At 45.0% G+C, this 12,445-nt stretch overlaps 1 protein-coding gene across 1 annotated transcript in view; it reads right to left on the reverse strand.

Annotated features, from left to right (window-relative positions):
* The window catches only part of APPL2 (adaptor protein, phosphotyrosine interacting with PH domain and leucine zipper 2), a 52,552-nt gene extending 49,011 nt beyond the window's left edge, over positions 1-3,541 (reverse strand). The window contains exons 1-2 of the mRNA XM_077761960.1: positions 3,479-3,541; positions 2,574-2,663 (exon numbers count right to left, since the gene is read on the reverse strand). Coding sequence (XP_077618086.1) covers positions 2,574-2,663; positions 3,479-3,541 — 153 coding nt within the window. The remainder of the gene's footprint in view (positions 1-2,573; positions 2,664-3,478) is intronic.
* Between the last annotated feature and the right edge of the window lie 8,904 nt (positions 3,542-12,445).

A 12,445-nucleotide genomic window follows, 5' to 3' on the forward strand; every position in this document is an offset into this window, starting at 1 on the left:
CTTGTCACTTCACTCCCAGCATCTAGCAGCGGCTGACAAGGCAGAGGCTCGCCAGCAGCCATGGAGACGAGTATCTTAGTCCCTAAAACCCCATGCATCTCACACAGCAGATGCGACCCGGAATAATGCGTGTGTGCCCAGACGGGTCTTACTGTCCACACACCGCGCAGGACTAAACAGGGGGAAGTGAATAGATGTGTCTGAGGGCGGCCAACGGCTATTCAGCTCTTCTTGGGTCACTGAGTTCAAATACAAAAGCCTTGTGTTCATTAATCAATCCTGTGCAGGTTACTGCAGCAACCCTCATAACTGCTCTTCATAAAACCAGAACAAACAAACCATAGAGGGTTTCTCAGGATCTTTTCCTTTCAGTGGAACAACACATTAGGTCACCGATGACAGAAAACCCGGGTGCTAGGTTAGTGGGGTCAACTAGAACCAATATACGCAGACTGCCTGGGTTCCGATTCCAGCTCGGCCGCTGTAGTGTGTATAATTGTGAGCAAGTTATTTAACTTCTCTGCTCCTTGGTCATTTTCATAGGAAACCTACTACTTCAACGACTGTCAGGAGCATTAAGTGAATGAACGCAGGTGAAGGATTTAGACAGCGCCTGACACATAAAATGCATGCGTGATACAGGGGTTTGTTATTGTTTTTACTCTTCTCACATAAAATGAAGGACTTGGATTAGATTCTCTCCAGTTCCAAATCTATGAGTCTCCTTGGAAGAAAGGCTGCTTTAGGCACATGCCCCATATAAGACTGCTAAATAAATATACTCTGATGATTATCGAAGACCTTCTTGAGAGCTAGCTTCCACTGAACAACCTCATGAAGGATCCCAGCAGGGGGACACCCAACTCCCCAAGGCAGTAACAAATTCCCTGCGTGAAGAGGGGCGTTACATAGGAATGGCTATGCCACACAACCTCCTCTTCCACAAACATGCTCAAAGTTACAAACCATGCCCTGTGAGAGAATCTTGAGCTTCTAAAGCCCCTTCAAGTTCATCTGCTCCATATCCCTCATTCTGTGGAGGAGCAAATTGACTCAGTCACAGGGTGGGGATGAGTGACTTGCCCCAGTCACATGACAAGTTAGTGGGAGAGCAAGAATCAGGACCCAGGTTTCCTCACGTACTTGCCTCACAGCTGAGCAAACCCCATAAACGACTCCGAAACTGTGCCTGTTTGCTTTAGTGGGAGCCAAAAATGCAGAACGTGACTTACCAGTGAGGGCAACGTGGAGAATCAGTTAGCGCAACCTCTCTGACCCGGCTCAGCCCATCACCATGATCAGCTAGGAAAGCGAGGCGTCTTTGCACTCAGTTTCTCCAACTACACAGTAAACGGAAATCCCAAATTCTACCTTATTATATTTACATCTCATACTATGTGTGGGGACGCCCAAAATGACTTCTCCATAGGGCTTTGGTCCCATTAAAATGCCCCTGTCTGAAGCCTTCAAAGAGCCCTTTGAAAAGTCCATCAGACCAGCGGATACCAATTAAAAAAAAAGTCACAGCTTGCTCAAGTTTCTTACTTGCCTACCTAAAGATGATCACAGGGAAAGAAAAAAAAAAACGGGCAAAAGAAAACTAAGCACGCAGCCCTTTGACGACTTATCTGAACTGAACTGGCTAGATGCAGAGTAGGTGTAGCTAAGTCCATCAAAGAGCACAATGTGCTAAAAAGAAAAAAGAAAGGAACCGAGAAGAGAAGGCAAATAGGCGAATCTCATAAGAATTTTTCAAGAGTTGAGACACCTGGGAATAAAGTGACTTCTTTAAATAACCCACAACCAGGAGAGGGGATATGAAGCTGGGGAAATGCTAATGGAGAACAGAAGTTCCTTGAAGAGAAGCAGCCCATTGTATCATAAACTCAGGTCATTCTGCACGCATCTGCCGTATTTACGCAGCGGCTTTCATCCGCACAGCTCAGAGGACTTAACTTTCATCTCGAGCGTGCTAATGAAGTTCCCCCGAGCGACAAATGAGGCAGGTGTTGTCATACTCTCTTGACATGGGAAAACTGTGCCGAAGGTAGCGCTGGGAAAGAGATCTGGGCTCCCTGCCTCCCGTCTTGGCCCTAAATCCACCAGTACCTATCGCATCAGTAGTAGAGCAGTAGTAGTAGTAGTAGTAGCAGCAGCAGCAGCAGTAGTAGTAGCAGTAATAGTAGTAGGGATGAAAATAACTAAGATTGACTACTTCTCCACCAGACGTTGCCTGCTAACAATCTGACAACTCTGGGAGGCGGATACAATGATTACCCCTGAGTTACCCAGGATAAAAGTGCGGCACAAAAAGGTTAAATTATCTGCCGGAGGCGCTCAGCGAAGCGGGGGAGCCCGAGTTTAGGCCGGGAAGCGTCAGTTTCAGCTGACTCTGGAAAGGGGTCACGCCACAGACTCCGGGCGCGGGGAGCTTTCCGGGTTCTCCAGCCCCGCCTGAGGGGTGCCCCCTCCCGGCCGGCCGGCCCTGCGCGCCCCAGGCCTTCATCCCGAGGCTTGAGGGGCCTCCCCGGCCTCCAGCCCCCGAGCGAGGTGACCGGAGCGGCGAGGGGTACCTGGGGGCTGTCCTGCAACGCCTCCTCCAGCAGGAGCTTGTCCNACCGCGGGCCCGGCTGCTCAGTGCTCGCGATGGATGGTGTCAAGGTCTGCGGTTAGGGAGCCGGGTGCTTAAAAGCTGGTCCGTGCATATTAAAGCCCCAAACGGCAAACTCGAGAGCGCAACGATAAGGTTTATCTACTTGCGGCTGCCCAGAAAACTTTTGAATCGGAGGAGATCGAAGCGAACAGATTTTTGCCGCGGTGACCCTCGCCACTTTCTTACTGGAGGGAAAAAGCCTACGCTTGCCACACCACTTTTTTCTAGATAAATCCCATTGCCCCCTTAGCAGCTCTTAGCGCAGAGTCCCCTAATTCTGGAGAAGAAAATGGATAACTGAACCATCTGCGTTTTTTCAGAAGGAGCTATTGTGGAAACCACAACTGTTTGATTTGAGCGGTAGAATCAGGCCTTGACCTCATGGTTTGCTGTGTTTTGTCATTTTGGAAAATTTCATAATCTAGTTAGTTAGAATTGGAAGCAATAAGTAATCTAGTTCCGTTCTCATTTAGAAGTAATAAAACGGGCCCCAGAGAATGAGTGGTTTGGTCAGGGTCCAACAAGGAAGAGGAAGAAGAGAAGGAAGCAGCGGGGAGCAATCAGGAGTGCTGGCAAAGGGAACTTGAGGTCTTTTTTTTTTTTTTTTTTTTTTNTTCTTTAAAAATCAGTGGGATTTGTCTAATAGAACACATTACTAGAATCGACAGGCAGGAGATGATAAAATTTCACAAATGCTATAGAAACACCTAGATATATTAAGGTACAATCTGAGTTGCCGACACCTCTGAAATTCTGATGGTGTGCTGCCTGGTCACTTAGGGGCTCCAAGGTCGTTATTCCTAGTTGGCTCTAGCCAGCACCAACTTTCCCTGAGCCATTGTACAGCGTCCACGGGGGAAATTCATCAGGCAGCCTTTTCTCCACCATATTCTTTCTCTTTAGGTGAAATCGTGCTCACACCATGTCTCTTCCTTTTCCTATATTTTCTATCAAGTGCCATTCGGTTAATTCCACCTCATACACTCTCCCAGCCCCCTCCTGACTGAAATCCTCTTCCAAAGGCCAGTTTCAAGGTCTTCCCCCTCCCTGGCCCCAAAGATCACTCCCTACTCTGAACAGCCCTCTCCTTGATTGACACCCAAGGGAGTCTTACCGGGTGGCGCCTTTTCTTTCTCCGTGTAGATCTTACGCCCTGTGTAAATAGTAAACTTCTCAAGAGCATAACGCATCATCTTTTTTAAAAATATGAATACTGAGACATGTGATAAATACTTATTTGCTGTTTATGATATGTTCATCTCTTACAACTCTTTTCCAATTAAGAGAAATTTCCCCCAAACTTCCATCTTGCTTTGTTTCTACCTTTCCAGCCGATTGAAAACAAAACAGTTGTCAATTGCCTACCAGGCAAACGATAATGATCCTGCTGATGATAAGAATAGCCTAAGATTGTACAAAGAGAAAGAAATGCATACATTTTAATTTTTTAACCTTTGTTTATTTTTGAGAAACAGACATAGCCTGAGTGGGGGAGGGGCAGAGAGCGAGAGAGACAGAATCCGAAAGACGCTCTAGGCTCTAAGCTGTCAGCCCAGAGCCCTGCCAGGGGCTCGAACCCACAAACTGTGAGATCATGACCTGAGTCGAAGTCGGAAGCTTAACTGACTGGGCCACCCAGGCACCCCAGAAATGCGTGTATTTTAAGGGGAAAATAGATGTTAAAAAAGTCACAATGCCCTCCATGATCTTTGAAAGGTCTCAGAAGTCCCTTTGAGAGTCACTACATATTTTTCATGTACCATCTCTTCTCCTAATTAAAGTCACTTTTCCTCAGACACCTGTATTCAAAAATGTTTAAGCATTCTTACACAAGCCATTACTTTTCTACATTTTATTGCTACATTATGGGTAAACAGCCTTCGTAGGATTTTTTTTGGCACTTAAGTATAACATTGTTTCTATGGGAGAATGCATCCCAAATTCAAAATAACTAAGTTACAAAAACCAACCCTGGGAACACAACCCCTTTGCAAAGTGTTAATTCATTTTATTCATTAGTTCATCTAATCATTAAATATAGACTGCTCAATATTAAATACTGTCTCCCATTTATTTTACTGTCTTTATTACTCCTCTCATTTAAATTCAGAAGCCAAGTATCCTCCTCTTCAACAGATAATCCTTGAAAAACTATGTAAAAGGAATTTTTATGCAAACAGAACAATTTTTAATGTTTCATGTAAAAGTATCTGTCCTTATTAAACTATTGCGAGGGTAGGGGTGACTGGGTGGCTCAGTTGGTTAGGTGTCTGGCTTCGGCTTAGGTCATGATCTTGCAGTCTGAGAGTTCAAGCTCTGCGTTGGGCTCTGTGCTGACAGCTCAGAGCCTGGAGACTCCTTCTGATTCTGTGTGTGTCTTTCTCTCTCTGCTTCCCCACCTCCCCCCACCTCCCACCCCCCACCCCCGCTCCTTGCTCAGGCTCTGTTTCTCTCTTTCAAAAAGAAATAAACATTAAAAAAAATTATTGTGAGGGTGGATTTCAGACATCCACACAACTGTATCTGAAATCCCTGGATTGCTGTGAGGTTGGTGACAGGAAATACAAAGATGGACAATTTAGAGCTGCCATGTCCTCTGGGGAGAGAAAGAATGAACTCTATGGAGCTACAACCTTTAACCCATTGAAGATCAATGGGTGAAAAGGTACAAGCTGTTTCCATAGGCAAACATCTATGTCTCCTGTATTAATCAGGACCTCTTCCATTGGAAACGACAGAAGTCTAATTCCGATTAGCTTCAAGAAAACATGAAAGTCTGGGAGACACAGAGAGGTAAAGAGACTTTCTTTAGATTTAGTATTTCTTAGATTATTTGTACACTGATGAGAGCGCCCCGGAACAGGAAGGGGGGCCCTGAAGATATAGGAGAGTGAAATGACAATTATAGGAGCATGGTTCCTGAATAGACAAGAGAGAGTGACATCCAAATCACATGTGATTGGGATAGAAGCAAGGACGGTGCATTCAGATTGATACCTGAGACGGTTTGTTGGTAGATTAAATGGAGGAGGGTAAAGAAGCTCTTTTATGATTGCTTTTATTTTCTCAGTAGAATAAGAAGCAAGTCCATCAGCTCAAAACAGTGATGGTGACAGGGTGTGGGAAGTTTGAGGAAAGAGGAAAGGGCATGATAAAACCATCTTGGGGCATGGGAAGATGAGAAGCATAAGTAGCAATATTCCCATTTTACAGATGCTGCGCCTGAGGCTCAAACAAATGACATGACAGAGCCAAGGTTCCAAAGGCCAAGACCATGCCTACTACCACCCCCAAAAGAGGAAGTCTGCTCAGTAGGAAGCCCAACGCTGGTTGGCCCTAGGATCCCTCTGCCCTTCCCTCCCTGGTGCCTACATAGTGCCTGACCTACAGCAAATGCTTCTCAAATGGTTGTGGAATGAATGACTATTCCTGTTTTCTCCACCTAAGGCTCCGGTGACCTCAGTCTATATTTCTTTTTTTTTTTTATAAACTTTTTTTAAAAATATNGGCTCTGAGCTGTCAGCACAGAGCCTGACACGGGGCTCAAACTCATAAACAGTGAGATCATGGCCTGAGCCGAAGTCAGAAGCTTAACAAACTGAGCCACCCAGGCGCCCCATTTGTTTTAACGTTTTTTTTCTTTTTTGAGAGACAGAGAGAGACAGAGCAAGAGTGGAGAAAGGGCAGAGAGAGACACACACACAGAATCCAAAGCAGGCTCCAGGCTCTGAGCTATCAGCACAGAGCCGACACAGGGCTCGAACCCACGAACTGTTGAGATCATGACCTGATCTGAAGTCAGACGCTCAACCAAGCCACCCAGGTGCCCCGACCTCAGTCTATATTTCACTCATCCTTTCGTTTGCTTTGCCTTCCTATAGCCAGTCCATGGAAGCTAGGAGAGGAAAGTGAAGAACCCCAAAGGAGGTTGAGCGTCCTCTCTCGGCCGGCCTGAGAGACTACCATGGAAAACCATGAAAGAAGGAAAAGAAGAGGAAAGAGGCTCATCAGTTCTGAGTATTCATCTCATGGTGGGGATTAGCCTTCGACTTTCACTCAAGATACAAATCTGATCAGGTCACTCTGCTGTTTAAAACCCTTTGGTGAGGGGTGCCTGGGGGCTCAGGCAGTTGAGCATCCACCTCTTGATTTCGGCTCAGGTCATGAACTCACAGTTGTGAGATCAAGCCCCCTATTGAGGCTCTGCACTTGGGCCTAGGGCCGGCTTAAGATTCCCTCTGTCCCTCTCCTTCTGCCGCATCCTTGTCCATGTGCTCTCTCTCTCTCTCTCTCACACACACACACACACACACGCACGCACGCACGCACGTGCTAAATAAATAAATAAATAATCACTTTTTAAAAAACCTTTTGGTGATAATAGGAGCAATAATAATAGCAAAAGGCACTTACTGAGCTATTATTACTCTGTGCCCCGTACTGTATTAATTATTTTACCTACATTATCTCTTGGCATCTTACCCAAAACCTCCTTGAGTATTTGTTGCTATAATCTCCATTGTAAAGATGAAGAAACTGAGGCTTGAGAAGCTTAAAGAACCTGCACACAGTTAGGTAATTTCAGAGGTGGGCTTCAACCCCGGCAGTCTGTTTCCAGAATATGTCCCTGGAGGCCTTCTTCAACAGCCAGCTGCCTGTGGCCTGTGGGGTGGCGTCTGTATTCCTTAACAGTGATGCGAGCCCCTGCATGATCTAGCCTCTGATTACTGTGCTGATACCTCCTGCCACGACCCTCTGCACACCTGCTGAGTGAAGATCACTGCAGTCTTCAAAAATACACTGTTTGGCAGAGATTGTTTCCCTAAGCCCCAAATGCCCTTCCCTCCATAAACTACTTGACAAATTCACCTTCTAAAGCTCAACTGAGGGGCGCCTGGATGGCTCAGTTGGTTAAGCCTCCGACTTCATGATCTCACCATCTGGGGGTTCGAGCCCCACAGGCTCAGAGCCTGGAGGCTGCTTTGGATTCTGTGTCTCCTTCTCTCTGCCCCTCACCACCCCACTCTCAAAAATAAATAAACAGTAAAAAGAAAATTTAAAGCTCAACCTAAATACCAGTTCTGTGTTCAGTGAAATTCAATTCAATGCATATTAATTAAACATGTACTTTGTTCCAAACCCCAAGCAAGGCATTAGAAGGTCTATAATGTAACAGAGACAGACAGCTTGCCTTCAAGAGAGCTGTAGTCTAATGATGGCAGGTAATTAAAGAGGTGAGCGTGCTGGGGGAACTGGGTGGCTCAGTCTGGTGAGCATCTGATGTCAGCTCAGGTCATGATCTCATGGTTCGTGAGTTCAAGCCCTGCATCAGTCTCCATGCTGATAGCTCAAAGCCTGGAGCCTGCTTCGGATTCTGTGTCTCCCTCTCTCTCTGCCCCTCCCCTTCTCTCTCTCTCTCTCTCTCAAAAATAAACAAACATTAAAAAAAGAGACAGAGATGAGCATGCGGTTAGGAGAGGCACAGGCTGCAAGGGAGCATGTGATAGAAGGCTACAGCTCACATTCCTGGGACTCGGGAGAGGAGCAGGGACCAGAAGGGTGACCACCACTCTTCAGTCCATCTTGCTTGTAGCGGGTGCCAGTCTGTGTGTTTGTGCCCCTGTCCACTGCTGCTGCTGCTAAGTCATCCTTCAAGGAAAATGAATAGTAAGTGTATATGTATACTATACTTTGTATAAATCTATTGAGCAGTGTTCCAAGAAGTAACAAATCCTGGGAGAAGAAGTGCATCCTAGAATTGACAACATTGATGAAAGCGGCAGTGTGGTGCTGTTAGCTTTGTTAGAGGAGATCTGTTATATTGTTCAGGTATCACCCGGTAACACTCACCGGTAGCTCCCAGTGCTTGTATAATGACTAGAGGTGATGGTTCTTCATAAATACCACCGAACGTAATGCTCCTTATTTGTTGAACAATTTTAGGTATCCATAATAAGGAAGAAAGAGCCTATCATATTGGGAATATGTTAGGAATAGCTCATGATATTAGGAATTTCTGAGATTTCCCAGGAATTCTGATTTCTGGAATTTGGAAACGCGAATGTGGGCCTGTAGCTAAACTAAGACCTTTTCGGAGTCGCCTTATGCCAATTCTGCCTGTCTTCTCTCCATCTGCCCACGAGACTTGGTACATGCTTTCATTAGACTTGTACCATCGTCTTATTTATTTACCTGCCTCTCTCTCGACTTAACTGTGAGACCCTAAATTATAAGATTCATTTCATGGCTCTTTATTTCTTTAACTCCAAGCTCAGAATCTGACATTCAATTGGCTTTTAGTGAAAATTTGCTCAGTGAGTGAAGGAATTCAGTAACGGCATCAGTTAAGGTTCGATTTGCCTATAACTAATTAGGAAAAAAAATAATAGTGTGTTAAGCACAATGGAAGTTTATCTCTCTTCGTAGTTAAGCAGTCCATGGGTGGTCAGCACAGACTGAGCACGGCCTCCAGAGTGTCAGCCACAGACCCCTCCTATTCCTGTTCTGGCTTCCCTTCCCAATGTCACCCCACAGTGCAGCGGGGCTGCTGGCTCTCCCGTCACTAAGGCAGCTTTCCAACTAGCAGGTTGGAGAGCGCAGCAGAGGACATGTTTCTACCCACGTACCACTTCTGCTTACATCCCGTCCCACAAGCCAGGATTTAATCACAGTGTGGCCACACCTAGTTGTAAGGGAAGCTGGAAAGTTGACCTGTTTCTAGGCTCAGTATGCCCAGTTAAAAACTGAGGCTTCTCTTCATATTCTGCCGATGGGAACGTACAATGGAATAATCGCTGTGGAAAATAGTTAGGCAGCTCCTCAGATTGTGAAACATAAAGGTATCATATGACCCAGGAAAGCCTCCCTAGTGTCCACCCAAGAGACTGAAAACATCTGTCCACGCTAAAGCTTGTACGTGGATGTTTATGGTAACATTGTTCATGACGGCCAAAAAGTGGGGAAATAGCCCAAATATCCGCCAACTACAGATGGACAAACAAAATAGGGTATTATGGTATAGCCATGCAATGGAACATTATTATTATTGTTTGATGAAAAAAGAATGAAGTACAGTGTGGTTAAATCTTGGAAACAATATGCTAAATAAAAGAAACCAGATACAAAAAGCCACGTATCATATGACTCCAAATACATGGAATGTCCATAGAGGAATTCACAGAGACTGAAAGTAGAGGTGAATGGGGTAGCCAGAGAGGCAGGAGGGAGGAGGGAATGAGAAGGAGCAGCTAATAGGTGTGGGTTTCTTTTGAGGTGATGAAATCATCTGGAATTAGCAGTGACAATCATACAACATCGTGAATGTGTTAAAAAGAACATTGAATTGTATGCTTCAACATGGTGTATTTTATGATATGTGAATTATATCTCAATCAAAAATAATAACTATTCTTTTGAGAAATGCAGGATTCTACTATTGAAAGAGGGAGAATGACAATTTGGGGACAATAGTCTCTGACACAATTCCCTAGAATCAGTGAATCAGAGAAGATTCTCTTTAGACTACATTTTGATGAATGGAATAAGAGGAAAAGAAGGTTCTGTAAAGAAGAGGGTGTGACAATAAACAGAGAATTGGGCTCAAGAAATGGTCACTGGGAGATGTTCTCAAGTTCCAAAGCCTTGGGCTCATCATGTTGTCACATTCTTGTGACTCTCACTGGGAATTAAGACTTGACTCTCCATTTGAACTCATAAAAGAAGACAAAGTTAAGAAAAATGTTTCACTCATAAGGTCACTGACTTTAGACTCCCACAAAATTAGCAACTAAGGCCCTCTGTGGCCAGTGACTTTTAAAATGGGAATAGTCAGAGCCTGGGAATCGCTCCAGAGAAATCATTGGCCTATGAGGCCTTTGGTCATTAATCAAGAAATGTGGAAATTCAGTAGTATGAAGCTCTGCTTCAAATTTGTAGAAATTTATAGAAAAGAATGCTAAGTTTAATTAACAGATTTGAAAGAAAGGGTGACATCATAGAAAGATCCCTGACTTTGGAGCTGGGCCTGCATCTGAGTGCTGGCATTGTGATTTGCCAGCCATGAGATTCTATCCAACCTTCCTGAGCCTCAGTTCGCTTTTCTGTGATATGGGAGTGACATTTATCACAAGCTGTTTCCATGGGCATCTAGCCACGGGTCCTGTATTCATCAGGACTCTCTCAGTCACAAAGACAGAAGCCTAAGTCCAACTACTTTAAGGAAAATATGAAAGACTGGAGAGATTAGTGCAGAGCAAGGGAAGACTGGATTTCTTAAACTGTGTAATGAGGAAGGGCAAAGGTGAGCCAGAACCTCCCCAACTGGGAGCTCAAAGCCCTCAGCGCTCTCTGCCCACTCATCTTCTCTCTGTTGGCTTCACTCTCTCAGACCTGAGTCGCCAAGGTGCTAGAACCATGCCTACTGATGGTTGCAGACTCCCCTCTGGCACTAGAAAGGAACAGGCTGATTCCTGGCTTTAGTTTGAAGATCCCAGTTAAGGACTCTGGTTATCCTGGCTGAGGACAGACACTGACCTGCCTGCTCCTTGGACCACTAGCTGTGGCCGTGTGTGCACAGGTGACATGCTACTGAGTACAAGGATGCTGTCCAGAAGAGGTGGACTCTGTGACCAGAAGAAAGAGGAGGGGGAAGTGCCGCACAGATCCACGCATGAGAAGTCTATCCATGTCCCCGACCAAGCTTCACCTTCACCCCATCCTGCCTCCCTCACCCATCTACACTCTCTCTTCCTCCCCCTCCACATCGCAGGGGATGGCATCGGCCAGTGGCTAGACCCGGAAAGGTGGAAGTCAAGCTGTATTCCACCCTCTTGCTTACCTCCCTGTTGGAATGAATCACCCAGCCTTCATTCTGTGCTCATGAATTCCCCACTCACCCCTGCTCTAGTGTAGAATTCCTCAACCTTTGTCTGCGATTCAGTGATTATGGATCTTCTTTCTCCTTGCTGTACCTCCCTCTATTCTAACTTCCATACTCAGGTGACAGTTATTTTTCCCGAATAATACAAGTGATTAAGAGACACTTGCTGTGTCTCTTCTCCTGCTCAATATTTTTTTAATGGCTCCCCATTAAGGCCAGCTACATAATTTCTGGGGCTTGGCAAAATGTTCAGAAAACAAGAGAAAAGTGCCACTGAATGTTCTAAAATGTGAAGACTTGTCCTTTTTCTTTCTTTCCTTTCTTTCTTTGTAGTCTCTCTCAATTTGTCATGGTGTTTTTATTGGCCATTTAATGTTGTTCTGTTTAAAGAAATATTTGAATTATGTTTGTTTAAATTTTTTTTTTACATATATTTAATTTTGAGAGATAGAGAGAGACAGAGCACAAGTGGGGGAGAGGCAGAGAGAGAGGCAGACACAGAATCCGAAGCAGGCTCCAGGTTCTGAGCTGTTAGCACAGAGTCTGATGTGGGGCTCAAACCTGCCAGCCATGAGATCATGATTCAAGATGAAGTTGGACACTTAACTGACTGAGCCATCCAGGTGCCCCATTGAATTATAAGTTCTTAGCATGAATTTTACTGTTTATGTTTATATTGTGCAAGGCCAGCTTTAAATGCAAATATAAGAGTATTTAACGCATGTGTGGAAGCTCTGAAATAATACAATTGGCATTTTGTGGCCCATTGCACAAAATTAACTCAACTGTTTTCATCTCACTTTTAAGTTTATTTATTTTGAGAGAGAGAGAATACCCATGAGCAAATGGAAGAGGGGCATAGAAGGGGGAAAGAGAATTCCAAGCAGGCTTCTCACTGTCAGTGCAGAGCGGGG

Source organism: Crocuta crocuta, unplaced genomic scaffold, assembly GCF_008692635.1.
Source record: "Crocuta crocuta isolate KB4526 unplaced genomic scaffold, BGI_CrCroc_1.0 scaffold193, whole genome shotgun sequence".
Taxonomy (NCBI): Eukaryota; Metazoa; Chordata; class Mammalia; order Carnivora; family Hyaenidae; genus Crocuta; species Crocuta crocuta.